Here is a 27,536-nt window from a genome sequence, read left to right on the forward strand (position 1 = left end):
GGAGGCGGCCGCGCCGGCGAGGGGGAGGGAAGGGGGCCCGTTACATAAGACCTGAATGCGGCAGGCGGCGCGGGGAGGGGAAGGGCAGAGCGTTGAAAATCCACGCAGCCTCCGGCGAGGGCTCCCCGGCGCAGGAGCTCCGCTCGCTGCCGCGCAGCCGCAGGTCCCCATCCGCAGCCGCTGCCTGCCCTGCCTCGCTGCGCCTTCCCCCCAGCCCGGCCCTGCAGGCGGGGGCTGCGCGCCGGGCCGGCGGGGGGGCCTGCAGCACCCGCTGCCCCCCCCCCCCGCCGCCGCCGAAACCCCGGCGCGGGCAGTGGGAGCGGAGCTCAGCTTCGTGCGGGCTGGCCCGGGGGTCCGGCGGGGAGCGGGGCTCCCGGGGGGGGGGTATTCCTGGGGGGGGGGGGGCCGCTCCTCTCCTGCCGCCCGAGCACCCGCGTCGCGCCGCGGTTCTCCTCCTCGCTTTGGCCAGCGGCGCGTCGAGGCGGGAAGGCGGCCGGACGGCGCGTGGGCCGGCGAGACGGCTGTCTGGGGCTGGCCGCGTGGGTCTGGTTGTGCCGATGCGCCAGGTGGCGAGAGCGGCTGGATCGTCTGCAGGGCAGCGGGAGGCGGCGGGTGACGGGCGGCACCGGGACAGGGGAGCGATGCTGGGCGCGGAGCCGAGGGAAGGCGGGCGCGCGCGGGCCCTCGGAGCAGGGCAGCGGAGGGGGGCCGACGGGCTGCCCCGCGGGGCCCGACCGCGCGCGGGGAAGCGGCGCTGTCCCGCTGATGCAGCGTCTCGGCGCGCTGTACGTCGCTGCCCGCGTCTTCCCGCAGCGCAGGGCGAGGGGGGCTGCGTCGCCGCGCGCAGCGGCCGCACGGCTCTGGCAGCCCCTGCAGCCTGCCTGGCGGAGCCGCGGCGCGGGCGGGCGGGCGGGCGTCTGAGCCCCGAGGGTGGGCTCTGCCCGGCGCCGGGCGCGCCTGCACGTGTTCGACGTGTGCCGACAACGCTTAGCCTGCGTTGTCTCGCGTAGCGTCTCGGGGTGTTCTCCAGGCATCGCCGTCTGGGCTCTCACCTTGGGTAGGCGAACGCGAGGTCCTTCTCAAGGTCACGCAGGCATGACGAGCGCAGCCGGGGTCCAGCGTCTGGCGCAGGGGTCCTTGCAGCCTGCCGGGCTTTTGCTCCAGGAGCGTTCTGGCCAGCGAGCTGTGCTTCCCCCGGCGTTTGCGGGATGAGGTGTCCTCTTCCTCCGCTCCCTGGCACGCTCCCGTCTGCGGCTGAGCAGAGGCTCTTGCCCCACTAGCAGGCGCGCGTCTTCTGCTCCCTTGGCCTTGCCCAGCTGCCTGCGTGCAAGGTAGGACCTGCCGTGTGGGACCACCGCCCTGACGTTAATGCCCTGCTTGCTCCGCCTGTCCTCTGAGCTGTTCCTTCAGTCTGTGGAGCTGCTGTTGTTCCCAGAGCCACCCACCTGCGTAGTGGAACAGGCGGAGGCAAAGGGTGATGGGGGGGCAGGAGGGTCTGGCAGCATGTCCGACCAGTCTTGCTCAGGGACGCTGGTTCTGTGTGTGCTGCAGGTCCTTTGACTCTTTCCAGAGTGAGTCTGCTGCTGATTACCTCCATCTCTCCACAGTGTCCGCAATCCCAGCAGCACTGCGCCCTGCGAAGGTGGACAGCAGTGGGCAGCTCGCAGGCTCTGAAGAGCAGCTGCACTTCTCTGTGGATCAGCGCTTCTAGGTCACCCCGCTGAAGGCGCAACTGGGCTGTGTGTTGCCGATTCCTGGCTGTCTTACTCCACGGATCTGGCTCTTCCTGGTGGACAGATCAGAGGCTTGCTGTAATGGGGATGCCCTGAGCCCTCGCCCCAGGAGCTTCAGGCCTGGATGTTGGTGCTGCTCCTCCCGGACGATGTGGCTGATACTCTGGAGAAGGCCTCTCTTGCCCCCTGTTCTGCAAGTGCCTGAGCTGGTGGGCGGCTGGGACCTGCGTCTTGCCCTCTGGGTCCTGAGCTTTGCCTCGGCTGTTGTGCGCATGGAGGGCCAGGTCTACTCTCCGACTGTCAACACTCACTATGGGAAGTTACGGGGGGTGCGTGTGCCGCTGCCCAGTGAGATTCTGGGGCCTGTGGACCAGTACCTGGGGGTGCCTTACGCTGCACCCCCCATTGGGGAGAAGAGGTTTATGCCCCCTGAGCCACCACCGTCCTGGTCAGGCATCAGGAACGCTACCCACTTCTCGCCAGTCTGCCCCCAGAACATTCACAACGCCGTTCCTGAGATCATGCTGCCCATCTGGTTTACCTCCAATTTGGATATAGTGGCCACGTACATCCAGGACCCCAACGAGGACTGTCTGTACCTCAACATCTACATCCCCACGGAGGATGGTGAGTCCCCACTGGGGTGCCCGCAGGAACGTGCACTCTGGGAGGGCAGGGGAGGCCGCTCTGCTCCTCCCCAGCAGTGGATGGTCTCACCTGGGTGTTGTGTTTGAAGCATGTGGTTGTGAGCCCTGCAGCATGCTGTCTGTTTGTGGAAAGCTTTCTCTGGCCACTCAGCTCGCCCTCTGCCCTCAGCTGCCATCTGTGTGTCGCGTGCTCCTGCCCCTCCACACCTCTCGGCTCCCACCCCTCCACCTCCATGGCATTGTCACGGGTTCCTCTCTTGTGTTGCTAAATCTGAATCAGACTCTCTGACCGCAGATCCACAGAGCGACGAGCTGGTTTGTGCTCCCCAGGCGCCGAGTGCCAGGTTCTGTCTTGAGTTGGTTCGGGTTTGTCCTTCCTGCCCCTTCCCCCCCTCAGGTCCATGCGCTAGTTGTGGGTGCGGGCTGCGGCTGCGGCTGGGAGGAACACTCTCTGCCTCTCCCCTCGGGCTGGCGTGGCCGGCTGCTCTTGCAAGGAACGGGCCGCGGAGCTGGGCCGCCTCCTTTTGCGGGCCCTGGCGCACGCGGGAGGTTGGGGACACCGGCCCGTGCATCACTTTGCAGCTCGCCCGTTTGTCTGCGGCGGGCGGGCGGCGGCAGCGATGAGCGTGGGGTGCTGGGGACCCGTGGGCACAGTCCCGTTGTGGTGAGGCTGGGCAGTGCTGGGTGCCTCCTGTCTAACCTTTTCCTTTGCAGGGGACTCCACCTGAACTGTAAGTAAAGGGGCAGAGGAGGCAGCGCCTGCCGCGGGCCTGCAGCAGCCTCACCGCACCGGGAGCCCTGGGGGTTAAGCGGGCTGCAAGAGCCAGCGATGGAAGAGAGCTGGAGCAGGGTCTGCTGCGCGCAGAGCAGCCTTGCGGGCAGCTGCTTTTTCGGAGGCCTGCTAGCTCTGCTCCTCTGTCCTTGGGGCTCTTGGCCCCAGGACGCGCCGCACCTTCCTTCCATCCCAGCACAGCTGGCCCAGAGTTTTCCTCCCACAGCAGTGCTCCCTCCCCACGTCCCGCGGTCCCGGGGGTGGTGGTGGGGGGACGCGGCAGCGTGGTTGTGATTGCATGCCCACTCCAGCCGGTGGAGCCTCCTGTTATTTTGTAGTCTTTTATTCATTTTACAGTAAAACGGATTTCCAAGGAATGCACCCGAAAGCCCAACAAGAAAATATGTAGGAAAGGAGGTATGTAGCAAGCCGACCGGCAGAGAGGCACAGAGAGGAAAGAGAGAGAGAGTGAGAGAGAGTGAGAGGGTGCCTGTCCGTTCTCTCCAGGCCTGCGGCGTGCTTCTCCAGCGCCTCTCTCGTGCCGCGACTAAGACCGCGGGCCCTCCGAGCAGCCTGCCCCGCTGCCTGCCCGCTTTCTGCTCAGAGGAACCCTTCGGACGCTGCGGCCACGTCTGCTCCCCGCCCGAGGGAGCGGGCGCCAGCGCTGCGAGGGTGCTGGTTCTCACTGAAGGTCTGGGCTCAGATCGGAGCAGGATGCTTGTGTTGCTCCGGGCCTTTCAGAACAGCTGCTTCCAGGCGTGAGAGCCTGCGCTCCTGCCTTCATCCTAATGTCACCAGCAGGCTGCCAGCTCCTAGTCATGAGAGAAAGCCTTTGGTGGTGTGTCACACTTAAATGCACCCCTTCCCTTAGGGCTGGTGGGGCTGGGCATCTCACCGCTCCTGTCCAGAGCAGGACGGAGCCTCCCTCGCACCCCCGCAAGGGCCTACCAACCCACCCAGGGATGCGTGTGTGTGTGTGTGGGTGTGAGGTCCGCAGCCCGTCCTGGGCTGACATCTCCCTTGGGCCACTGCCTTGGGATCTCTTCCCCATTGCTGCATCCCTGGTGACTTAGCATCCAGTCCTGTTAACGACGCGAGTCTTGCCTGGCTGTGCCGACGCTGCCGGTGTTCTTCCCTTGGCTGCGCGCGCCAGGACTGCTGCCCCCGTGCTTGCACACATCTGCCTCTCCCAGCGGCGCTCGCCTGGTCAGGGTCCGCTCTCCACCCCCACGAATAACATCCTTCCTGAGCTGCAGCCTCCTTGGAGGCAGCAGAGTATCGGCAGCTCAAACACGACTCTACTTTGTCTTATCTCCGTCTCCAGGGCCACGCGGGGCTCATGCTGCTGCACTGCAGCTCTGCCTCCTGCTCGGCTCCCCCAGAATAACGCTGTGCTCCAGATCCAGCATCAGCGGCGCAGGCCTGGCAGCGGCGATGTGGGAATCGGACCTCTCGTGTCTGCCTTGGCCCTTCGCCTGTCCCCCTGCGCAGGAGAGGCCAGGCCTGGCTGCTTTTCGCTTCTCCAAGCGATCGCCGCTGCCACCCGAGACCCACGCGGTCGGGCAGGCAAGCTCTTGTGAAAGGCTCAGTGCAGGAAGCGGGTGTCCCACGCGGGCCTGGGAGCCTGCCGTTCTCGCCGGGTGCCCGCGGGGGCCCGGCTGCTGGCCGTCGCAGCCCGCCGGGGCTGCGCAGCCCTGCGCGGGGCTGCTGCTAGGCTGCCGCGGTCGATGTTGCTGCCCTGCGCGCCCCGCAGGTTTGTGGGGCCTGTCGCAGCTGGGCTTGGACGTTTGGGGAGTTCTTTCCTTCCAGCGATTTCCCTGCGTTCTGTTGTTTAGTTTCTTTGCTTTGCTTTTCCTGTCGCTGTCCTGGCTATTCACACGGCATCTCTCCGAGTGCCAAGGCTGCCCCTGAAAGGGCTGGCGCATCAGGGAGTCTCTGCACGCTGCCTCCGGAGCAGGCTGTGCCAGCGAGATGGAGCCACTTCAAAGCGCTTCCTCTGCCGGCCCTCCCCTGGGCGCCGGGCTCCGCCGACCCCGCGCGGCAGCCGAGCCCGAGCCGCTCGCTGCCCGGCCGGGCACGGCCGTGAGGGACCGGGGTTAAGGGCTGCCGAAGGGGGCTGACGGTGGACGTGAGGAAAGGCCTTAGGCGCGTTTGTCGCCTGGTGTTGCCCCCTGCCCCCCCCCCCCCCAGCTCGCTCTGCCTGCGGGAACAGCTGCTTTGCTGTCCGTCCGTGGTTGCCCCCCGCGAGGGGCTCGTCCGCGGGCCCCGGCGCTCCGCCATGGAGCCGGCGGAGGGACCTGCCCTCTGCCCCGCGCTGGGCACCGCTGACTCGGGGAGCCCAGCGGCCGGATCCGAAGCGCGAGCGCTTTGAGCGCCCAGGGGTGACGTGCAGAGGGTGAGAGCACCCAGCCGCTGGCTCTGCCCTTCAGCCCACGCCGCTCTTCTGTGCCTGTTGACTTGAGTTAGCTGAGTAACTTGTGAAGAGATGCTGAAGCTTCCCTGCCCCTCAAACCAGCTCTGAATGTCTGGGGTTAGTAATTCTTAGGGTGCAGATAACATACCCACAGTGTGTGTCTGTTCAGCGTTTGTCTGTTGCCTTGTTTTGGAATATGCTTGATTATTATTTCTAAGACCATTTCGTACATGAACATATAGAAGCTCTCATAGATGAGGCAACAGTGCGGTGTTTTTGATGGTTTGAAATGCCTCAGCTCCCACCTTACTGTAGTTTTCATGGTTAGTCCCCCATAGACTCAGCTTATTTCATAGCAGCCAAAGGCCTGAGAATTTATCAGGCGGATGCCTAGTTTCCTGCATGGATGCAGACAGCTCCCTTGTCTTGGAATAAGTCAAGGCAATTGTGCTTTGGGAATAATTAACCACGCACTGTGCAGGGGGATCTGACAGTGATTAGACTCAGCTGATGCTCAAGTTTTAGTGAAAATAAAGCTGCTCAGCCGGAAAGCATGTGCTTGTACACACTCTAGTATCTGTGTGCAAAATTCGGCTTTGCCCTTTGCTTTGCGTTGCAAACACTTCCAGCATGTGCTTTGCTCTGACAGATCCTAGGAGGCTTTCCCCCCTCCCTCGGCCACCAGTGCTGCTGCCTCGATCTGAGGCAGGCCTTGTTGGGTGTTATTTCTTGGAGGGGAAGAGTGTGGATACTCTGCACATATCGGACCTCCCCAGTTTTTACTGGTGATGCTTTCTGGCGCAGTCTGCCTGGCATCCTGCAGCATGGTTATGGCTATGCAGAGCACACAGTGCTGCTGAGACAAGCGCAGCAGCCTTGCTTCTTGCTCTTCTGTGCAAGGATGGCTAGCGCGCGAAACAGCTTCTGTGCTCAGGAGGTGCAGCGTTGTCTGCTCTGCAGGAGAAGCATTGCAGCTTCTGTGCGAATGAACCCCAAGAAGGTCACTTCTCTGAGTACCAGTTGCATGCCGGTGACTGCAAGACTTCTATAGTTCTTCCTTGCTGGAAGTCTTCTTACCACCCTTCATACAGCCTCCGTGTCCCAGGATCTTTCACTGCTGGCCAGGTGCTTGCAATAAACTCTGACCTCAGCTCTCCGGGCAGTGCACCTCGTAGCCTTGGATTCACAGCGGCTCCTACTCTGTGTCTCTTCCTCATACTTCTTTAGTCTCTGCTTCTCTGCAGAGCTCCATCGGGAGGTGGGAGCCCCTGGACTCTGCTTCTGCTCTGGGGAACAATTTGCAAAGGTGAGGGTAGGTGTCCATGCTGGCAGGGTCAGCAGGGCATGAGGGGACCTGGCACTTTCAAGGAGCCCACTCAGGGAGGGGGGCAGCTCCTGTGCCTCGCCCGGGGACAGGGGCTGGGCAAGGCAGCACCCGGATGCAGAGCAGCCCCGCAGCCGAGGCTGATGGCTGGACTAGCCACGCGCACAGGTCCCGTGGGAGCTGCCTCTGGATGCAGAGTTGTTCAGTGGCAGGCTCCACAGCTGTGGTCAGTCCTGGTGCTGCTTCTGATCCTCCCCAGAGGCAAGAGCTGAAGCAGCTGAGCAGTGTGGCCGCTGGCATGGGTGCAGTTCTAGCTGCATGTAGCCATTAATACAGTGACAGTGCCATTGGGGGGGTCCTCCTCTCTGAGGCATTGCGGCTGGAGTCCTAGGGCTGCCTGCATGGGAGCGATCCTTCAAGAAAAGTTTACAGCCCGTCTAGACCTGTTGTGCCCATGCTACATTGAGGAGAGGATGCTGGGGCTGCTGGAGGTGGTCTTTTAAGAGCTCCTGATGGACCACTATGTCTGTTCCTCTCTTAGCTAGCAAAAAGCAAGGGAACTGCAGCATCTTCCTGCCCTCCTGCTTGTCCTCCCATGCCTATGGCTTGCTGTGGTTTCTCTGGCTGAGTAATAGCCCTTGAGATTGCAGCAGATCTGGAAATACTCTACTGGGTCTCCACAGGTGCAGCCCTGCCCTGGGCTGCAGCCCAGTTCCTCCGAAGCCTTGGCTTGACTGGGCCGGCAATGCCGCATGCGATAGTGAAGAGGAAAGTCCGCCTGCCGTGGCCTCGGCTGTGCCCCTGGGGTATTGGGGCAGGCTGTCCCCGTCTGAGTCAGCCGCGAGCCCACAGCACGGGTCAGGCGGGACCTCCGGGCAAGGACACGGGCAAGGCAAGACCTCCAGGCAAGGCTCTGCCTCACAGAGCAGATTTGGAGCTCAAAAAATCGCAGCTCGGAGTCCACTCTTTCATCCACATGGTGCTAAGCCCAAAGGGTTCCTAGGGAATAGGATCCTCGCCCTTCTTTATCTCTGTTTGCACTGGCGTCAGCACTGTTGGAGTGGTTTACTTAAGATAGCGTAAATCCGGTGTGGATGCTCCTGTTTCAAGAGGAAAGTGATTTTGTTTTTTACTGAACTGGAGCTTAAACCTACTTCTCAGAGATGTGAGACAAGAGTGTGTGCATCCTTCATGTCAGCCTGAACTATGTCACTTCACAGTCAGCTTTAAATTAAACAGTTAATAGGCACTCATGCCAGGTTAGCGGAATAAGTTCTTGACAGGTGAGGAGAATCAAAGCCATACATAAGTCCTTTGTTTTTTCTGGCTGCGAATCAACAAACTTAGACCAGACCAGCTTGTGCTCCCCAGACTGGCCATGAGGGTCAGTGCTGTCGGGCTCTGTGTATCCACCTTCACCAGTGTGGAGGAAGATCTCTGACACAGATGGCCTTGGAGACTGGAACAATAGGTGCAGGGAGATAGCAGAACAAAGCACAAGGACTATGTTAGAGGGTCTCATCTGTAATTTCTCTTGTGAGCTGGGGGCCAGCAATGGGCAGTTGTTGTGGAGGTGAGCACTGGCGTTGTTGTAATTACAGCAGCGTTATTAGCTGCTGGTGCCGTGTGGCTGCAGAGGAGGCAGCTGCAGCTGCAGGGAGTTTTGTGGGAGGTATTTACATCAAAACTCAAGAAACACTTACACTGCTGCACAAAGCAGGGGTGAAACCTCATCTGAAATACAGTGCAAGCCAACCAGTATGTGAGAGCGAATTCAGGCTGAACAAAGGCAGAGGACGATGAGGGGACTGGAGGAGCTGAGAAACCTGCTCATGAAGCTGCGAGAGCTTGGCTTGTTCAGCCAGGCAGCCCTGTCTGGCTGCTCTCTGTAACCGCCGGCAGGTAAGCATCCTTCAGTGCTGCTCTCTTGCCTGGAGACTTGTCGAAGGTGAGGGATGACTCTGGCTTAGGGGTGAATGAACATGAACTATCCACTGATAAGCATGAGCTAGGAGTTAGGAGGTTTCTAGGGCAGCCTCTCACCAAGCACTGCGAGGCAAAAAGCCTGGACTGGTTTCAGAGTGGAGCTTCATCAGCGTGTGAAGCAGCCTTTGCTAGCAGGACCTGGACACCATAACCCGGGACTCTCCCCTGTCTTACCCAGGAGTTGTGACTTTGGATGCCTCCGGAGGGGAATATGCAGGAACAGGGAAGAGCTGCTGTGAGCCACCTGTGTGCTATGCTGCCTTCTGGCAACCCAAACCCTGAGAAGCCCTTACATGGTCAGACACCTCTTGTGGGTTATTTCATGAGTCTTGCTCCAGTTCTTCCTGTTCACCTGCAGATGGTTGCTTGAAGCTGTGCCCGAAGACCCTGCCCAAGTCCCATTGCCCTCAGTCATCTTTGCATCAGTTCCTGCTTGTGGTCCAGCCTGGGTCAGCGGCCCACGTCCCTCTGCACCCTTTGCTGTCTAGTGGCTCTTCTCCTCATCTTTCAGTACAAGCAGTGTTTGATCACTGCTGCTGTGACTGGAGGAGCTGACCTCGCTTCAGTGGGGAGCGTGGGGCAGGGTGCTGCCCCGGACCTTCCTGGGCGTGAGAGAGGCTGGTGCTTTGCATCTGCCATGCAGAATTGCCGTTTCTTCTCCCATCCCCTTGGCCCAGATTAGTGCACCCCTGCTTAGCTTCCTGTTGCTGCTTTCTACCATCTCTGAAATTCTCCCCGCTGCTGCGGTGTGCGGAGCTCAGGTTGTTCCACGCTTGTCCCTGCAACAGAATTGCAGGCTGCCGTCTCCGGTCTCTGCAGCGCGCCCTGAGCTCCTGGGGTGGCTGTCTCCAGCCTCTCCGGCCGCTTTCTTCCCTGCTCAGCATCACTTGGACCACTGACCTGTTGCTGGGATCGGAGGGTTGTGGTCCACAGCCATCTCTTTATAGCCTTATAGCTCCCCAACGCCGGTTCGTTAGCTGTTACGAGTTTCCAGTCTGTGCGTGGATGCATTTGTCCTCTGAAAGGGGCTGGGCTCAAGGGCTGCAGCCCGGCTGGTCCCAGGGGTTTGACAGCACAAGGGCTCTCTGATGTGGAAAGGCAACTCTGGCTGCCTGTGGTCCTCTGCTCGGCGCTGAGGCAGGGCACGGATGAAGGACTGCGGCCCGCAGCGTTCATTAGAGAAAATCCCTCTCCCCGAGCAGTACTGAGGAAGTCGGAGCATAGCACCGGTTAGCAAATAGTGCGTGGGTACTTAAGTCATTTAAGTGCTTTCAGGGGTTGCAGGTGTTCCTGACGAAGACGCGGGAGGTCGGGCTTACAGCCTCGGCTGTGGCGCCTGCCTGCGGAAAGGCTGGGCGGGTGCCTTTGAGCGTGGAGGCTCTCGCGCTGACGTGGAGACGCGGGTGGGCTGAGGAGCCGCGCTCGGAGCGGCTGAGCCCGGCCCAAGCCGGCGAAGGGAGGGCTCTGCAGGGATGCGGCAGGGAAGGAGGGGATGCTGCAGGACTGAGGTGTCAGGGTGAGAGCATGAAATGATTTAGGTGGAGAAAGGGAGAATGAGGTAATGGGGACCGGCGTCGGGTATTTAGGGGGGGCCTAGGCCATGAGGAGGAAGGTGAGGAGGCAAGGCTGGGGCACAGAGCGGGGTAGGTCAGGAAGCGACCTCGGAGAATGGCAGAATATCAGGATGGCTCTTGAGACGTCCAGTTTATCCCTGCCCCAGGACAGGAGCAGCTCGACCTAACCTCTTTTCTGACCGGTTTGTCCAGCCTGTTCTTAAACAACTCCCCAGGCCATCTCTTCCAGTGCTTTTCTGCCCTTTCTGCCAGAAAGGTTTTCATTCTGTCTAGCTTAAATCTGCCTTGTGCGGCTCTGTAGCTGCTTGTCTTCTGCACCGTGGAGAAGGAGGTTCTCTTCCACTTCACTGCTTCGCAGTGGCCTTTTACGCATCGCAAGACTGTTATTGTGAATCCCGTCAGTCTTCTGCTTTCAGGATTGGAATGAGCCCCATCTCCTTCAAACTTTTCTTGCCTGCCAGATTCTCTAGACTTGTGGTTGTTGGTCCTCTGGATTTTCTCCAGAGGCCACCTTGCTTAATGTGTTGGGCCAGCCTGTACCGCTCCTGGGTAACTCGCTGGAGACCGTGCTTGAGCTGGGAGGGCTGTGCGTGCCTCATCGTGCTCCCGTCTTATATCCTCCTTTGGTGCTTCCCAGCAGGACGGGGTTGCTGCCCCGAGCCAGCTGGCGCGTGGCGCGGGCTGCTCGGCGGTGCTGCTGCCAGCCAGGCCTGCCCATGGTCTACCAGCACAGCGGCTTGCTCCTGCCTGCCACGGGCTTTTGCGCTTGCCCTGATGGAGCTGCCCTACGGTCATTTTGGACCGTTTGCCCACTCCTGCTCCCGTCTCTGTGCCCGTGGGGCAGGCGCTGCCCCCGTGGCCTGCGGGACGCTGCTCCGCGTGTCCCTCCAGCGCGGCAGTGAGAGCAGCTCTCCGAGTTTGGCTTCCCAGCCAGTTTTGCAGAGCAGAGCCTCTCTGGAGAAGGCCGCGGCCGTGTCTCCGTGGACATCCCCCACCTCCGCGGAGGAGCCTCTCTGCCCACGGGGAAGCCGTGCTGTCACCCCAGAGGCTATTCGTGCCCGGGGAGCTTTCTTTGGTGCAGGCGCTAGAAAGCAGCCGACTCGCTGGCTCTGCCGTATCCCCTGGGCGATCGTACTTTGGCGCCACAGAAACGTGGCGCTGCCAGGCCGGCTGCGCTCCCTGGAGGCCCGGGTCGCTCGGTGCGCGCCATAGGGGTGAGCCCACCTTGGGCTTTGGCCCGCACCTCAGTCTGAGGGGCTGAGGACAGCACAGCCGCTTAGGGCAGGTCTGCGACGCGTTGGCTGCCCCCTACCCCGCAGGCCCCCTTGCTGCCGGCGTGCCCGCTGCCCGTGCCGTGGGGCTGGGACTGCACGCACGGGCAGCGGGTGCATGCGGCTCGCAAACGGCCTCGCCTGGCGCACGCAGCCCGTGGCACAGCCCCCTTGCGTGGGTGCCGCCCCGGGGCTGGGGGCTGCCCGGCTTTGCCCGTGCTGGGGGACTGCAGCTTCGCGAAGCGCCGTGGGAGAGCCTGGAAGGCGGTCGGGGCGTTACAGGAAGGGGCTTTCTCAGAGCGCTCGCTCGGTCAGGGCAAGCTGGTCGTTGTCTTTCCGCTCCTAGGTGAACTATATAATTGCTCTTTTAAGGAGAGAGTCGGTGCAGGAGGGGAGACAAACGGGGCAGGGAAGACCCCCCCCCCCATGGCGAGAGGTCTCCGCAGCTGGCCCCGGCTTCCCGGCGGCGCTGGCCGCAGCGGCGGGCTCGCCCGGCGGCCTTTGCCACGCGCCCGCGCCGGGCGCAGCGAGGGGCCGCGGAGCTGGCGGCGGAAGGGGTTGGGGTGGGGAGCAGCAGGCGGGACTCGAGGCCGACGGAGGAGGACGTCGTCCCCCGGCGGGGACAACGCCGGCGCGACCCGCCGCGGGGCAGGCGGGCCAGGAGAGCAGGAGGGGGCGGCGCCCCCCCCCCCCCCCCCCGGCGCGGGCTCGGCGGCCGGGGAGGCAGGGGGGCGCGCGGAGCGGCGGGCAGAGCCGGGCCCCGACGCAGGAGGGCCGGCACGTGCTGCGGGAGGCTTCGGATGCGCTCTCCTCGGCCGCGCCGCCGCCGGCCGGCCCGCGCGGCCCCGGGAGCCGCTGGGAAGGGGAGCGGGCGCAGCGGCGCGCCGAGCTGCCCGGCGGCAGCGCCGGCCGCGGCCCCGGGAGAGGTGCAGTGTGAGTAGCCAGCAGCGCTGTGGGGCGCCGGCCTGGCCCCACCGTCTCTGCTGTCATGCTATTTTTGAATTCTCTTTTTTTGTTTTGTTTTCTTTTTCTTTCTTCTTTCTTTCTTTTTTTTTTTTTTTTTTTTTTTGTGTTCTGTCTCCTCGTGTTTGGTCCCTAGGAGCCAGCGCTAAGAAACAGGGCGAGGACTTAGCGGATAATGACGGGGATGAAGACGAAGGTATTTGTGTGCTCGAGGCTGCCACTGCATGACACGCAAAGCAACTCCGTTTGCCCGCCATCCGCTGCCATTGCCAGGGAGCCCTGCGTGCGTGTGCGTGTGTGCGTGCGCCCTGCGCCGGGCAGCCGCGCGGGGCGGGGGGCAGGGGGGCCGGCTGTGCAGGGCCGCGCAGGCCCTTCCCGACCCGGGGCGGCGGCGGGGGGAAGCTTGGGCAGGGCGGGTGGGAGGTTGGTGGAGGGAGGTGGGGGACACTCGCTTTAGGCGAAGTTTGCTGGCCGCCCCGCTCGGCTCGAGCGAGGGCTGGGAGGAAGCATGGCGGCTTGGGAGCAGGAGAGCCCTTGGACGCCTGAGCCCATTTCACCCCGAGCCCCCGTCACGTTCCACCTCCAGCCTCATCTCTCCCGGACTGGGCGACGCGCCGGGTTTGGAGCCGGCGACCTTCCCTTCCACCCTCGGCCGGCCGTCCCCGCCTCGCGCGCGCAGGGCCCAGGACGGGGACCGCTCCTTGCGGCGGGTGCCGGCGCCCCGGAGAGCCCGAGCCGGGCTGGCCGCCGCGGCGTGCCGGGTCTCGGCCGGGCCGGGAGGGCCGCGGAGCTCGGGCAGCGGAGCCGGACGCGGCGGGGAGCCCGGCCCGAGCGGAGGGAGGGTTGGCAGCCGGCCGGAGAGCTCGCGAGCCGGGCCGAACGGCGGACCGGCGTCGGCGCGGGCGGCAGCCGTCGCCCCTGCGGCGTAACCGGTTGCTTCGAACGCGCCTCGTGTTGCTTTACCCTGTTTGCCGAACGCCAGTGAGGTCTCGCTCGCGGCCAGAGCGCCCGTCCGCGGCAAGGTGGGGCGAGCGCGAGTCGAGCGGGTGCCACCGCAGGCCTCTGGCAGGCCCCGGGGCGCTGCGCCGCAGGCTGGCGCTCGGCGAAGGAGGGTTGTCGGTCCGCGGGGCCCGGCCTCCGTCTGCTTTGTCGCAGGGGCGGGAGGTGAAGGGTCTGCCAGGCCGCCGCCGCGACGCGTTGGGGACAGCAAAGCGTCGCGGTTTGCGGGAGCCCTGGGGCAGCTCAGGCCCGTCCTGACAGCTGGCGGTTCGGTCCCGGGGAACAGGCGACACCTTTTCCATCGGCAGCGTCAAAACCCGGTCTTTTCTCCCAGTTCCCCGCGCCCCAGGATCCCTTTACCAGGGCATAAACCGGGATGCGTCCTGAGCGGTTTGGGCACGGCCAGTCCCCGCCGCGGCAAGACGCGCTGCAAGCGAGGGCGGGAGGCAGGCGCAGGCCCCGGTGCCCGCGCGCTGGGGCAGCTGGCCCCGGGGAAGAGCTGTGGTGCCGGGGACCTGCTGCGCCGGCTGGGGCTGCGTCTTTAACCGGCGGGGCCGGGAGCGCCCTTAGCTCTCGGGGTCTGCGAGCGCGGCCGGCCGCACCCCGAGCGTACGTCGATAAACGTCCCGGCCTAGATCCCTTCGTTCCCTCGGTCTCGCGGAGGGAAAGCGCGGCGGCCGCTCGGGGAAGGAGCGGCGGATGCCCAGCGAGCGCCTGCTTGGTGCCTCCCCGCCGGGGCAGGGCCGCCGTGCTGCTGCGGCCTCTCCCCACGCTGGCCTCCGTCGGGGGATCCCAGCCTGGCCGAAAGGGGCAGGACGTTCCCCCCCGCCGCCGCCGCCGCCACCGCCCCGGACCTGGTCAGGAGAGGAAGCGCCGTGCTTCTCCCTCACCCCAGGCTGCAGCGGTCCTTCGCCGCGGCCCGCCTGCCCGCCCCGGCCCGCGGGGTCCCCTTCCGCCATCGTCACTCCATTCCCCGTGACCCCGCGTCCCCTCCCGCACTGTCTGCCTCTCATCGCCATGTCTGTGTGTGGGCACGGGGGTGCCATGGGTTTGCAGCCAGGCGGCCGGCAGCTTTCTGCCTTCCCAAGGAAGCGCAAGGGGTTCGGGGCGGGGGGGGACGTTGGGGGAGGGGGGGAGGACGGGGACGAGAGGGCCGAGCATCCATCAGCGTCCCTCCGCCTTCCAGGTCCTGCACACCCCTCCCGGCCCTGCCCCTCCGCAATGCCAGCTTCCAGGACGCCGGAGCTCGCCAGCCCCCTTCGGCGGCGGAGGTGCCGCTGGGGCCGGCTCCAGGGACGAGCAGCCGCCGAGACCCGGCGCAGCTCCCTCCGACGGGGCAGCGGTGCTGGGACGGGGCCGGCGGCCGCCGCTGCCACCCGGACGGGGAGCTGGCTGGGCTGCTTTGGTGGCGCCGGGAGGGCACCGGGTCTGGCCGCTGAAGCAGGGCGCTGGCCGTCCCCTCCCCGGTCCTGGCAGCTGGCATTGCCCTCGTCTTTGGTCTGCCTCTCGGGCAGGGTGCCGCGGCCGTCGGCGGGGGTCCTGTGTTTAACCTCCTCTCCTTTCAGACATCCGGGACAGCGGGGCCAAGCCCGTGATGGTGTATATCCACGGCGGCTCGTACATGGAGGGCACGGGGAACATGATAGACGGCAGCGTGCTGGCCAGCTACGGGAACGTCATCGTCATCACCCTCAACTACCGCGTCGGAGTGCTGGGTACGGGCCGGGCGGTCGCGGCCGGGCCGGCGCGAGGAGCCCCCGGGGCCGGCTCTGCTCAGGCCGGGCCGGACCCTGCCGGCAAAGGGGGGGAGCGGGCCGGGCGCTGCCCCCTGCCCGGGCGCCGGCGGCAGAGCAGGGGCTGCCGCGTGGCAGCGCCCGCAGCAGGCCCTCGTCGCGCGGCCCGGCTCCTGGCATGGGCCGCGCTGGCTCGTTTACACAACCTGGCTCCGCTGAAAGCAAATATTGGTCTGTGGTTAAATAAAAAAATAAATGTATTTACCCAGCAGCTCCTCCTGAGAGGGCTCGGAGCGGCGAGCTGCCAGCGGGTACTGCCTCGCTGCCCCGGGGGGACCCATCCGCTGTCCCTTCCCGGGCGCGTGCCGCCTCCCAGGCCGGGCAGTGGGCTCTCCCCGGGGGCCTCGTCGCTTCCCCGCTGTGCCCAGGAGACCCTGTCTCTCGAGCGATAGCAGCCGTGGCTGCGAGCTGGCCTAGCGGCGGTCCCTGCTGCTCCCTAGATGCTGTCAAAGAAGGCTAGACAGCACGCGTGCATCTAGCCAGGCCTTGCCTGGCGTCAGGACAGGCTCTGGGAGCACCCTTTGCCCGTTACGGGACATGCATGTGTCCAGATGCATCTTTCAGGGAAGGGAACGGGGGGCATAAGGACAGTTTTGCTCATACCTGTGTTACCCCGTGAGATGCCCAGCTGGCTCCAGCCGCAGCGCACACGGGAGAGGTGCTCAGCCCTCCACATCACGCGTCTTCCTGCCTGCTGCAGCCAAAAATCCCCGGTGGGCTGCGAGCACGCAGGGTTTGCCTGGAGCCTTGGGTGCGCTTTGCTGCTGCCCCCCTTAGCAGCCAGCGAAAAGGGGTGCGTTTAGCTTTGCCTCGGGAAGATCTCCTTCCGAACCGAGACGCTGGCAGTGCAGGCTCTCTTTCTAGAGATCTAGACCTGCACAGAGCTCTCCGTAGACAGCTGGGCTTCCTGTCCTGTATTTGGGGCAGCACATCCCTCTGGAAGCCTGCGTACCCCGTATTGTGTTGGGGAAGACAGCCTGAGGTCTGCAGTTTTGTCCGGATTGACATGGGTTGCTGATATGAAATAGGCTTTACAGTCAAAACAAACAAAGTTTTATTTAAGAAGCCTTGAGGTTAGGCCTTTAAGACTGATAGGTGCAAGTTCAGGGTCATATATTACAACACAAAATAAGACTTAAATGGTGCTATCATCATTGCCACTTAGGCGCTGCATTGCACCTCTGGTGCCAGAGCAGCAGGTCACACCACTCCCCACCTGCCAGCATTGCCACTCTGTATTTTCCCTCTATAACACGGCTTTGGCTTCCTGCTTTGAGTCAATGCAAATGAAACACTGATAACTTATCTTGGGTGTTACCTTGGCTGCTCAAAGGCATTTCTCCATAAAAACTTCCACACTCAAAGCATTTGCTCTTAAGCTGCAGTCAGCTCCTCTCTGCCCTGCCCACCCCCTTGCATTTATAGAGCCTCCTCCAGGCCACGCTGTTGGGCAAAACCCACTGCCTGCGCACATGCTGCCTGCCCGCAATCACTGGCGCTTGCTCTGCTTCCCTTGGAGCATCCTGACCTGTTGTTAGCACAGGTGGTGGTCCTGGTAGGACAGTGCTTTGTGCAAACAGCCCATCACGCTGTCACCACTTGCTGTCAGTTGGAGGGGCTCCTGGGGGCTTGCAGCTGGAGCCCCAGGCTTTCGTCCCCAGGTGTGCAGTGAAGGGGGCCCCAGAGTGAGGAATTAGGTATCCCTGCTAAGCCACAGAGCTCACAGGACTCTTTTAGTTGGGGGGGGGGGGGTCTCATGGTGTGGTAGGACACTGTCCCATAGCTGCTCACCCAGGCTTAGGGAGGAGGGCGGGAGATCGAGCGACCTGCTGCTTCCTGCATCCCTAACGGGCCTCCGCTCGACCCGCAGGGTTCCTGAGCACGGGGGACCAGGCTGCCAAGGGCAACTACGGGCTGCTCGACCAGATACAGGCGCTGCGCTGGGTCAGCGAGAACATCGCCTTCTTTGGGGGAGACCCCTTGCGGATCACCGTCTTCGGCTCCGGCATCGGTGCCTCCTGCGTCAGCCTGCTCACCCTCTCCCACCACTCGGAAGGTAGGTGCTGCCCTGCCGAGGCGAGCGAGCGCCCTGCGATGCTCCGCCGGGACGGGCGGCGTGTCAGGGTACCGCCAGCCTCACCAGCCAAGCCGGGGCTGCCCGGCAGGACAGGGCCAGCGTGGTGTTTTGCCGCGTTCCTGACCGCGGCGTGGCTTGCGCTCCCGCGCAGCCAAGTTTGGGCAGCGAAGACTTGTCAGTGGGTGCAGGCAGGGGCTTTTTGCAAGCCTGGCCGCCGCGGGGCAGCGGCAGGGAGCACGGAGCCTGCTTACGCACGGAGGCGAGGGCCGCACCTCCGCGTCTCCCAGCGCCCCGGGCGCCGGCCTTTGGGAGCCGCGTCGTGTCGGGGTGCAGCCCCGGGGCAGGGAGCGGGTGGACCTCGAGGAGGGGGCACCTGCTGCGGTGCCCCGCGGGTGCGCGCCTGGACGGGGCGCGGGGCACGGCCCAGCTCACCTGGACCGCGTTGCTCGCGTGCAAGGCGAAGGGGATTGAGATGGAAAGAGAGGCAAAGGTGGACGTGCACGCGGGGAGGGAATGAGGACCCCGTCTTAGGAGGGAGGACTGGGAGAGCTGGAATTGTCTAGGCTAGCAAAGTGCAGGGAGGGAGATATGACTGATACCTGTAAATACAGCAGAGTGTTTACTCTAGATAGAGAAAGGCATTATTTATGCTAAGAGATTGTGTTGGCATAAGAGCAAATGCATATAAACCACCTGTGAATAAATTTACATTGAAAATTGGAAAAAAAAGATTGTTAACCCTCTCAGTTCTGGATAAATTTCCTAAAGGAAATAGCAGGGGCAAAGCCTGAACTGTGCGCTGAGCATGGTCCACAGGGGAGCAGGTTGCCAAGAAACACTACAGACTTGGTCACCGGGGGTGTGATGAGTTTGCCTGCAATCGTCTCGTCTAACGCCGTGCAGTGCAGGGAGAGGAAGGGCAAAGGGCTCGTAGGAGCGGTGGGCACAAAGGTGAATCTGTGCCTCAGAAACGCAGGCGAGCGCCAGCAAAATGACGCTCGAAAGCGTTGGGAAGCGCTCCAGCCCTGCTAGACGGCTTCGGAACAATGCAGGAATAAAGGAGAGCTTCAGAAAGGGAGCACGGCCGATCACATGGCGGAGGGTGTATCGGAGGAGGCTGACGCAGGCAGGCCGGGCCGCCTGCCGAAGCCGGTTGGCCTTTCCTCCAATCCTGAGAGCTGGGCAGATGGACTGATTGCCCTGGTATTTAAAGCAGCAGTGATCTCAGCCCAGGCTGCTGCAAAGGTACCTGCATCAGCCCCAGGAGCATGGTCTGATTTGCGGTGTTTGTTTCGGAGAATACGGCTTCTGCACGCCACGTCCACCACGAGGCTGGTGTTAGCTGCTCTAACAGAAGCTCAGAAGCAGTAGAGCTTCTGAGCACGTGGTAATAGCGGAGAGCAAACCACGCCGCTCCACTAATCCCAAACCAGGCATAATGATGCTAGCAGACTCATAGCTCGCAGTAAATTCAAAAGCAATCCCAAAACAGCTGCCTTAACTTTGCCTTCTCCCAGATTTGTCCAGCTGCCTTTGCCGACGCCTTGCCATGCACCACTCCCCTGCGGTCAAGCCCCTAAAATGCCGAGATGCTGCGTGGCTAGGGCACGCGTGGCCCATTCTGAGCAGCTCGGCTGGAGCTCTGCACTGCCACGCTGCTTCTGCTGAGGGGTAGGAAACGTTGCACTTCATGCCCTGCTCCGTGCAGCAGCACTGGCTGTGCTGGTCTCCGTTTCCAGGTGACAGCCTTCCCCCAGGGACAGAGTGCACCTAACGCGCTGTTTGTGCCTGTGCACTCATCCTTGCAGGTCACTGGGGTGCACCTCTGGCGCAACTGGCTGCCAGCCTCTCCTTGGCCAGGCCGAGAGGCTGGAAAGGCCAAAACATGCTGGGCTTGGCCCACTGGGCAGAGAGGCAGCTCTGGTCCAAGGCAGGGCAGGGGGTACGCAGGGCAAGGCACACCGGGGTGGCTGCAGCACGCTGGTCTTTGCAGGGCTCCTGGTTGTGTTGCTCATGTGACAGTGTCACCTCTGCTAGGACCCATTCATCAGACTAAGCAGAGGCACTCCAGTGCCTCCTCTCTACTGGGATGCCCCAAGCAGGCTCTGGTGAGGATGTCTCTGAAGTGGGGAGCAGCTTCCCAAAGGTGCTCCCCTGTAAGCAGTCCCAGGCCTCCTGGGTCAGAGGGGCACGGGACCTGCCCGGCTGCCCATAAGCCTGCTTCTTCTGCTGTCACCATCATCAGTGCCCTGCCCCAAACAGGTGAGTGAGTAAAGCAGGGTGAAGGTGATGTTAATAAGGCCCAGATGTAGAGGTGCAAAGTCTGGAAAAAAGGAAGGTAAAGCCAAAGATATCAGGACACTTGTGTTCAGTCCGTGTTCCTGCTGCCCAGTGCTGCGTGCTTGAAGCCAGCATCTCTGCCCTTTAGAGCCCTTCACGTTCCTGCTTCCTGCTTTGCGTCTTCCTAGCTGGAGGCTCCTGGGGATGTGGCCCCATCCTCTTTGGGTGACTTGTGCAAGCGTTAGCAGGCGTTTGACTGTCATAAGCTCAAGAATGTGGAAAGCTTGAGTTGCATGTATGCATTACTGCACAGTCCTGCAGCAGAGCCTCTGTTGGCTTTACAAGGCCGGCGGCAGGGCCAGGAGCACGGCGGGAACAGGGCTGCCCCATCGCCTTCGTCAGCTCTGGCATTGCCAGGGTAGGATTGCTCTGCTCCCCGGAGGGTAAATCTTCGGGATCCCCAGGGTAGATCTTTGGCAGCTGCAAACCTCGGTTCCGAGCAGCGGAAGGGAAGCTCCACCTGCGCGCGGGGAAGGGGACGCTCTGCGCGACGGCAGGGCCTTGGGAGCGGACGTGCCGGCCGGGGGCGCGCGTGGGGCAGCGCGGGTGCCCGGTGCGCTGCCTGCCCTCCTGCCCAGGAGACACTTGGCAGCGCGGGTGCAAGCCTGGGGAGTCTTGCGCAGACTGAAAGCTCCTATGAAGAGGAAAGGCTTTTTCGTGCCCGTAGCGAGTGTGAGAGGCTGAGGAGGGGAAAGTGTGTGTGATGCGCCCCCGGTGCCTCTTAGGGTGCTTCTGTCCATCACAGGGGTGTCTTGAAGGCAGGCGGGTGCCTCAGGGAGGTGGTCTCAGTTTGGGGGTCTCTCTGATGGTTCTGGCAGGACAGATCCAGGGCTGCAGACTGTTTTTCCTAGGCAGATGGTGATGCCTCTTTGGAAGCCCGACTGTATGCTCTGCCTGCCCAGATGGTCCCAGCCGGCTCCCCTCCGCCCCCCGTGCCTCCTGGAGCCTGCTCATGCCCAATGGGCCCCGCTGGCTGCAGCAGCGCAGCCGCACGCGGCGGAGGAACACTGCTGTTTACCTGGAGCATGATGGCAGCGGCCCCTATGGTTAATGTGCTGTGGAGGCTTGTGCCAGGCTGCCCGCTGCTGCTGGAAGGGGACCCTGGCGCTGTGCCGCAGCAGCAGGGCACGGGCGCTGCCTCTGACCCGCCGGCACCTGGGGTCTGCACCCTGGCTGCAGCTGCGGCGGGAGGGCCAGCTCACGCTGATGTGGCCCCGGGTCGGTGACGCCAGGCTTTCTGCCACCCAGCCCTGCGCCTGCATGCCGTGTCCTCCGCTGCCCCATCTGGGCATCCGGAGGCTGCTCTCGGGGGGCCCCATCCTGTGTCGCAAAGGTCCTGAGCGCCCCGGGTGCCTGGCTGGTGTGACAGGGGTGCTGGCTGCAAGTACAGTCAGACGGGTGAAGCGCTCTGTGCTACAGCGTTGGCACCGGAACAACCGGACGTAAAACAACCTAAGCCAGACCGTGCTCCGGAGCACCGCTCTCCGCAGGGGCCGGGGAGGCAGCCGGCTCCGGAGCGCGGCAGGGAAGCGACGGCGAGGCGCAGCCTGTAGACCAGGCAGGTATGTTCTTAGCGGCTCAAAAATAAAACTCGTAGCGATCCAGAGCTATTAATGAAACCGCTAATTTGTGGCGGCGCTGCCAGGCGCTGCGAGAGGCAGACGCTGGAGGCTGGTGCGGCACGGGCGATGTCTGGCTGCCGGGGAGCCCCGCGGCTCCCCTGCCAGCCTCATCGTTTGCAGTCAGCGTGGGTTCCTCGCCAAGGACACCGCGCCGCTCCTGTTCCCGGCAGGCAGCGTCAGGGCAGCGGCGTTTGCTGCTGGATGAATCTCTCCGATGCTTTTGCTCCGTGGGGGCGGCTGCCCTTCGCCGCCTGCCGGCGGTCGCTGGCTGCTTCCCCTCCTCGCTTCGGGCAGCTAGTGACAGCCCGGAGGAGAAGGGAAGGGCCCGTGCCCTTCCTCCTTACCTTTGGAGCGCAGATCCGGGCCGGGAGAGGACTCCATGTGCTGAGCGCCTTCAGCCCAGCATGGAAACCCCCTTGGGCGTAGGGCAAAGCGGGGAGCAAACCCAGCCGGGGTGGCAGCTGGCCCCGCCGTGCCAGCAGGGGAAGGGTCCGTGTGCCCGGAGCGGGGCCTCGGCTGGGCGCTGTGGGAGGAAGGAGCGCAGGGAGATGCTGCAAGCTGCCACGGGGAAATTTGGGTCGGTTGCTAGAAAAACGTTGCACCCTGCGGGTGCTTGAACGCAGGAGCGGGGGCCTGCGGGGGCATCTCCATCCCCGGAGATGCTCGCTCTCGGCTGGACGGGGCCGTTGGTGCTGTGCTTTGAGCGGGGCTTGCACCAGATCCCCCCCCCCCCACCATCGCGAGCTGCTTTCCAGCCTCAGCTACGTGCGAGGCGAAGGGGAAATCAGGAGCTGGCTGCAGCCTGCAGCGCGGTCACCCCGGCGTAACCATGGCACCGCAGCTCGGCGCGCCGCGGCAGCCAGCTCGCCGTGGGCCGCGGGATGCATCCGGCCGCGCTCCTGCAGCAGGATGTGGCTGTGCAGGGGCACCGGGGAGGGGCTAGAGAAGGGCTCGAGCAGGGATGCTCCCGGCTCTCCAGCCAGGAGATCTCTCTCTCTCTGTCTCTGTCTCTTCCCCGTGCTCCCCCCCGCGCAGGGGCGGGCAGAGGCAGAGCCCAGCCTGGTGGCACGTTGCTGTCGGGGGGCAGCAATAACTGGTGCTATCGCGAGGGTCTGTAAAGGGACTTGCGGTCGTGGGACTGAACCGTCTGGGAGCACCATCCCAGCGTGGCTCAGGGAAACCCTGCGTCCCGGCTCTTTGGCACATGGAAGCTGGCGCTGAGCAAGCAAGCCCACGGCCGGACACTGCTTTCTAGGGCACCAGGAGGTGACAAACGGAGCTTGTGACTTCTTTGTCCCAGTGCATGGGACTGTACGTCAGGTACTTGGCAGAGCGAGGCCTGTGCGTGCAGACGCAGCTATGGGCATCGTGGCTCGAGGCCAGGCGCCTCCGAGCGCTTTTGCCGCAGGAACGCGCGTGCTGCCCTGCGTAGCTGTGCAGCCTGGGCACCCAGGGAGCCCGCGCGGCTCACCTGGGTGGGCTGCGTTTCGCAGGGCGGCTGCCCGTCACCACGTGCGGGTGGCCCCGGGGGCAGCGATGCTGCGCCGCCCGCGCGTCAGGCAGAGCCCCGCAGCCTGGCCAGCAGGTCCCCGAGTGGCGCCTGAAACAGGCTCTCGCGGGCAGCGAGTCCTCGGGCGCAGCCAGAGCAGCAGGCGCTCGGGGTGCAGGACAGGGCAGGCCAGAGAGCAGAGACCCCGGGGTGCGCTCGGAGCCCGGCCCGCCTTTCACCGCCCCGGAGGCTCCGTTTCCTCGGAGCCCTTTGTATTCCCAGCACAAGCGCCATTGACGGGGGCTGGAGCCCAGCCACGCATTCCTCCGCCTGGGCCAGGGCCTTTGTGGCCCCGCTTTCCAGGGCGAAAGTCCACTCCCTCTGTGTTCCCGGTGGCAGAAAGGCCCTCTTTGTGCATCTGGCAGCGCGCTCCTGCAGGGCCCGCATTGGCACCGAGCAGCCCCAGCTGGGCAGGAAGCGGCGGGGAGGGGGGCGAGGGGGACCCTGACAAAGCGGCGGGGTGGGACACGCAGGGTTAAGTGGCCCCGGAGGAGGCTTTAACCCTCCCGCTGCTGCCAGGCTGGAGCCTGGCCGCTCTCCGGGGAGCCGCGGCGGCCGTCCCCACCGCGGGCTGCCGCCGGAGGCCTGCGGCGTGGCAGCGCATCCTTGCCATGGCGAGAGCAGACTGTGGCGCTGAGCAAGCCCGGGCTGCAAGGCAGCAGGGTCCCTCGCTCGCTCGCGCCAGCCCCTGCCCTCCCTGCGGCGGGACAGAGGAGGCCGTGCCATCCCCATCGGACGCCTGCCACGGGGTGCGCAGGGGAGCAAGGACCCTCCTCACGCTCGCTGCTTGCGGCGCTGGCGGGAGCATGCCCTGCATGCCCAGCCTTCGCCCTGCCACCAGCATCGTGGGCCCCGAGCTGGCTGCAGCCCCAGCAGGAGCATCTGCAGAGGTCCACCCTTGCTGATAGACCTTTTCCGCATGTCCTGAGGCTTGGGGACCGGGAAACATTAGAGCGTGGCAAGGCACAGCAGGGCCTGGACTCCTGCCTGCTGGGTCTCAGCAGCAGTCTGCAGGCAGCGGTGCTTCCTCCAGGGAACCAGCTTGCAGTGGTGGGACGTTGGGGTGGCTTTGGGCTCACCCAGCTGGGAGCTTCCTCCGCTCTTTGCCTGTCTCTGCAGGTCTCTTCCAGAGAGCCATCATCCAGAGCGGCTCTGCGCTGTCCAGCTGGGCAGTGAACTACCAGCCTGTGAAGTACACCAGCATGCTGGCTGACAAGGTGGGCTGCAACGTGCTGGACACGGTGGACATGGTGGACTGCCTGCGGCAGAAGAGTGCCAAGGAGCTAGTGGAGCAAGACATCCAGCCAGCCCGCTACCACGTGGCCTTTGGGCCCGTCATTGATGGCGATGTGATCCCAGATGACCCAGAGATCCTGATGGAGCAGGGCGAGTTCCTCAATTACGATATTATGCTGGGCGTCAACCAGGGCGAGGGCCTGAAGTTTGTGGAGGGCGTGGTAGATCCTGAGGACGGTGTCTCAGGCAGCGACTTTGACTACTCGGTGTCCAACTTTGTAGACAACCTGTATGGCTACCCTGAGGGCAAGGACACCTTGCGGGAGACCATCAAGTTCATGTACACAGACTGGGCGGACAGAGACAACCCCGAAACACGTCGCAAGACCCTGGTGGCCCTTTTCACCGACCACCAGTGGGTAGAGCCATCGGTGGTGACGGCTGACCTGCACGCTCGCTACGGCTCCCCCACCTACTTCTACGCCTTCTACCACCACTGCCAGAGCCTGATGAAGCCCGCGTGGTCCGACGCGGCCCACGGGGATGAGGTGCCTTATGTGTTCGGGATCCCCATGATCGGCCCCACAGACCTCTTTCCCTGCAACTTCTCCAAGAACGACGTCATGCTCAGTGCCGTGGTGATGACCTACTGGACCAATTTTGCCAAGACAGGGTGAGCAGGGCTGTGACCATGCCTGTGGTCGGGGTGGGGTATTAGTGCTGCACCTGGTGAGCTGCACTCATGGATCCCCCTTGGGAACGTGCTGTGCCAAGGGGGTAAGAGGGGTGTCAGGCCCGGTGTGGGAAACCCTATCTCCCTGCTCAGAGGTCCGTGTGCTGCACCCTCGCTGGAGCCAGGGCTTCAGCCACGTAGTGAGAAGCTGCTGAGCTGAGAGCGTGGCCAGCCCGGGACAGGGTTCCCCGTGCTCCCGTCTCGCGCCTCGCTGCTGCTCACAAGCAGCCGTTATGCCAGGCTGCTGGGTGGCCCCCCCCCGTGTCTCATACAGACTGGGGTGCTGCTTGTCTCTCGGCTTTCCCTGGTGCTATAGCTCTGTTCTGCCTGTGTTTCGCAGGGACCCCAACAAGCCCGTCCCCCAGGACACCAAGTTCATCCACACCAAGGCCAACCGCTTTGAGGAGGTGGCCTGGTCCAAGTACAACCCCCGTGACCAGCTGTACCTGCACATTGGGCTGAAGCCGCGAGTGCGCGACCACTACCGGGCCACCAAGGTGGCTTTCTGGAAGCACCTGGTGCCCCACCTGTACAACCTGCACGACATGTTCCACTACACCTCCACCACCACCAAAGTGCCGCCGCCCGACACCACGCAGAACTCCCACATCACGCGCCGACCCAACGGCAAGATCTGGACCACCAAGCGCCCCGCCATCTCACCCGCTTACAACAGCGAGAACGGCAAGGAGAAGTGGAGCCCGGAGCAGGAGGCGGGCACGCTGCTGGAGAACCCGCGCGACTACTCCACCGAGCTCAGCGTCACCATCGCCGTGGGCGCCTCCTTGCTCTTCCTCAACGTGCTGGCCTTCGCCGCGCTCTACTACCGCAAGGACAAGCGCCGGCAGGACACGCACCGGCAGCCCAGCCCTCAGCGCAGCGCCACCAACGACATCGCCCACACGCCCGACGAGGAGATGCCCTCCTTGCAGGTGAGCCAGGCGCACCACGAGTGCGAGGCGGTGCCGCCCCACGACGCCCTGCGCCTCGCCGCCCTGCCCGACTACACGCTGACCCTGCGCCGCTCCCCGGATGACATCCCGCTCATGACGCCCAACACCATCACCATGATCCCCAACTCCCTCGTGGGGCTGCAGACCCTGCACCCCTACAACACCTTCGCCGCCGGCTTCAACAGTACGGGGCTCCCGCACTCACACTCCACCACCAGGGTATAGCTGCCCGGCGGCCCGCGCACGCACACACGCACGCACGCACACACACGCACGCAGCAAACACTGGCAGAGGGACTGGCGGGGCCGCGGGAGCCCCCGGACGCACCGGGCAGCGCGCACGGAGCGATGCGGCACCGAGCCCGGACCCGCGGGGCCTCGGCGCCGCCGGGCAGGGCGCCTGCGTCGCTCCCTCCCGGCTCTTTCTTTCATTCGTTTCTAACTTTCGACAAGTGCTTTGACTCTGCGGCTCGCCCCGGGCGGCAGGGCGGATGCCGGTGGCAGAGCCCCGCCGGGCAGCAGGAGGGCACGGCGTAGCCCCGGCGCCCGCCCCGGCCCCGGCCCCGGCACGGGCGGGCAGCGGCTGCGGGGGGCTCCTTGCGCCGGGGCCGTGCCTCCCCGCGGCGGAGGGGGACGGCGTCCCCGGCTCTCTGCCTGCACCCGAGCGGAGCGCGCCGGGCTGACGAGGAGCGGTCCCGGGCATCCCTCCGAGCTGGCGCTGGGGCCGGCGGGAGGTTGGGCATCCGGCGGGCCGTGCGAAAGGCTCCTTCGCCGTGTCGAGCGGCGCCCGCGGGCCACGGTGCTAGGCAGAAGGGGCTGGGCAGGGTCCCCGGGCCCAGCCTCGGGCTGGGTGCAGGGTTTGGGGCTGGTCCCGGGGCCTCCGGCCTGGCGCTGCCGGGGCACCAGCGCCGCCAGCAGGCCCTGAGCCGGGGACTTGGCGCCTCTGGCCCTCTTTGCGCTGCAGAGAATCTCTTTTGTGTCAGTCGTTTCTCTTTGCAGAGACGTTTTTTAAGCAGATCTTTAGTTCTTTACACACTAACGGAGTCGCCGCGTTTTGTCCTTTGTAAAGATTTTAAAACCAAGTGTTCTTGATATAAAATAAAAAGCCAGTTAGAACGCCAGCGTGTGTGCGCGGTGCCCCCGCGCCCGCCGCCGCGGCCTCCCGCGCCGCCCGGCCCCGCTCTTTTGTATTTTTGATATTCGCCCTCCTCCGTCGCCCGTGCCCGCGTAGCTCAGCCCGACGGCCCCGCTCGGCGCCTCGTCCCGCCGGGCGCCCCCGTCCCCCAACCCCATCCCGCCCCCCCCCCGCCACGCACCCGTCACCCCGTCGGCGCGGCCGGCGTCCCGCGGGGCTCGTCCTGCTCGTCCCGGTGCCCCGCCGCAGCCAAGCGCCGGCGCGAGCGAGGAGCCGCCGGGGAGACCGTGCCCGCGCGCGCCCTCGCCGGCCGGAGCAGCGGGACCCATGCCCGGCCGCGCCGCGGGCCCTGGCACGCCGGGACCGAGCGGGGCAGGGCTGGGGGGGGGGGGCCGGATCCTGCGCGTTCCCGCACC

The 27,536-nt window shown here is 64.2% G+C and overlaps 1 protein-coding gene across 7 annotated transcripts in view; it reads left to right on the forward strand.

Annotated features, from left to right (window-relative positions):
- NLGN3 (neuroligin 3) overlaps window positions 1-27,279 on the forward strand; it is a 47,184-nt gene extending 19,905 nt beyond the window's left edge. For 3 of the 7 annotated variants that reach the window (XM_068956957.1, XM_068956960.1, XM_068956962.1), the window contains exons 2-8: window positions 1,608-2,360; window positions 3,510-3,569; window positions 12,820-12,879; window positions 15,248-15,397; window positions 17,346-17,531; window positions 24,183-24,972; window positions 25,373-27,279. In XM_068956957.1, coding sequence (XP_068813058.1) covers window positions 1,883-2,360; window positions 3,510-3,569; window positions 12,820-12,879; window positions 15,248-15,397; window positions 17,346-17,531; window positions 24,183-24,972; window positions 25,373-26,210 — 2,562 coding nt within the window. In that variant the 5' untranslated portion in view covers window positions 1,608-1,882 and the 3' untranslated portion in view covers window positions 26,211-27,279. Of the gene's footprint in view, window positions 1-99; window positions 164-922; window positions 1,332-1,607; window positions 2,361-3,509; window positions 3,570-12,819; window positions 12,880-15,247; window positions 15,398-17,345; window positions 17,532-24,182; window positions 24,973-25,372 lie in introns of those variants that run through there. The other 4 variants (XM_068956961.1, XM_068956958.1, XM_068956963.1 and 1 more) reach the window with 4 other exon arrangements.
- Window positions 27,280-27,536: the final 257 nt, after the last annotated feature.

This window comes from Struthio camelus, chromosome 11 (genome assembly GCF_040807025.1).
Source record: "Struthio camelus isolate bStrCam1 chromosome 11, bStrCam1.hap1, whole genome shotgun sequence".
Classification (NCBI taxonomy): Eukaryota; Metazoa; Chordata; class Aves; order Struthioniformes; family Struthionidae; genus Struthio; species Struthio camelus.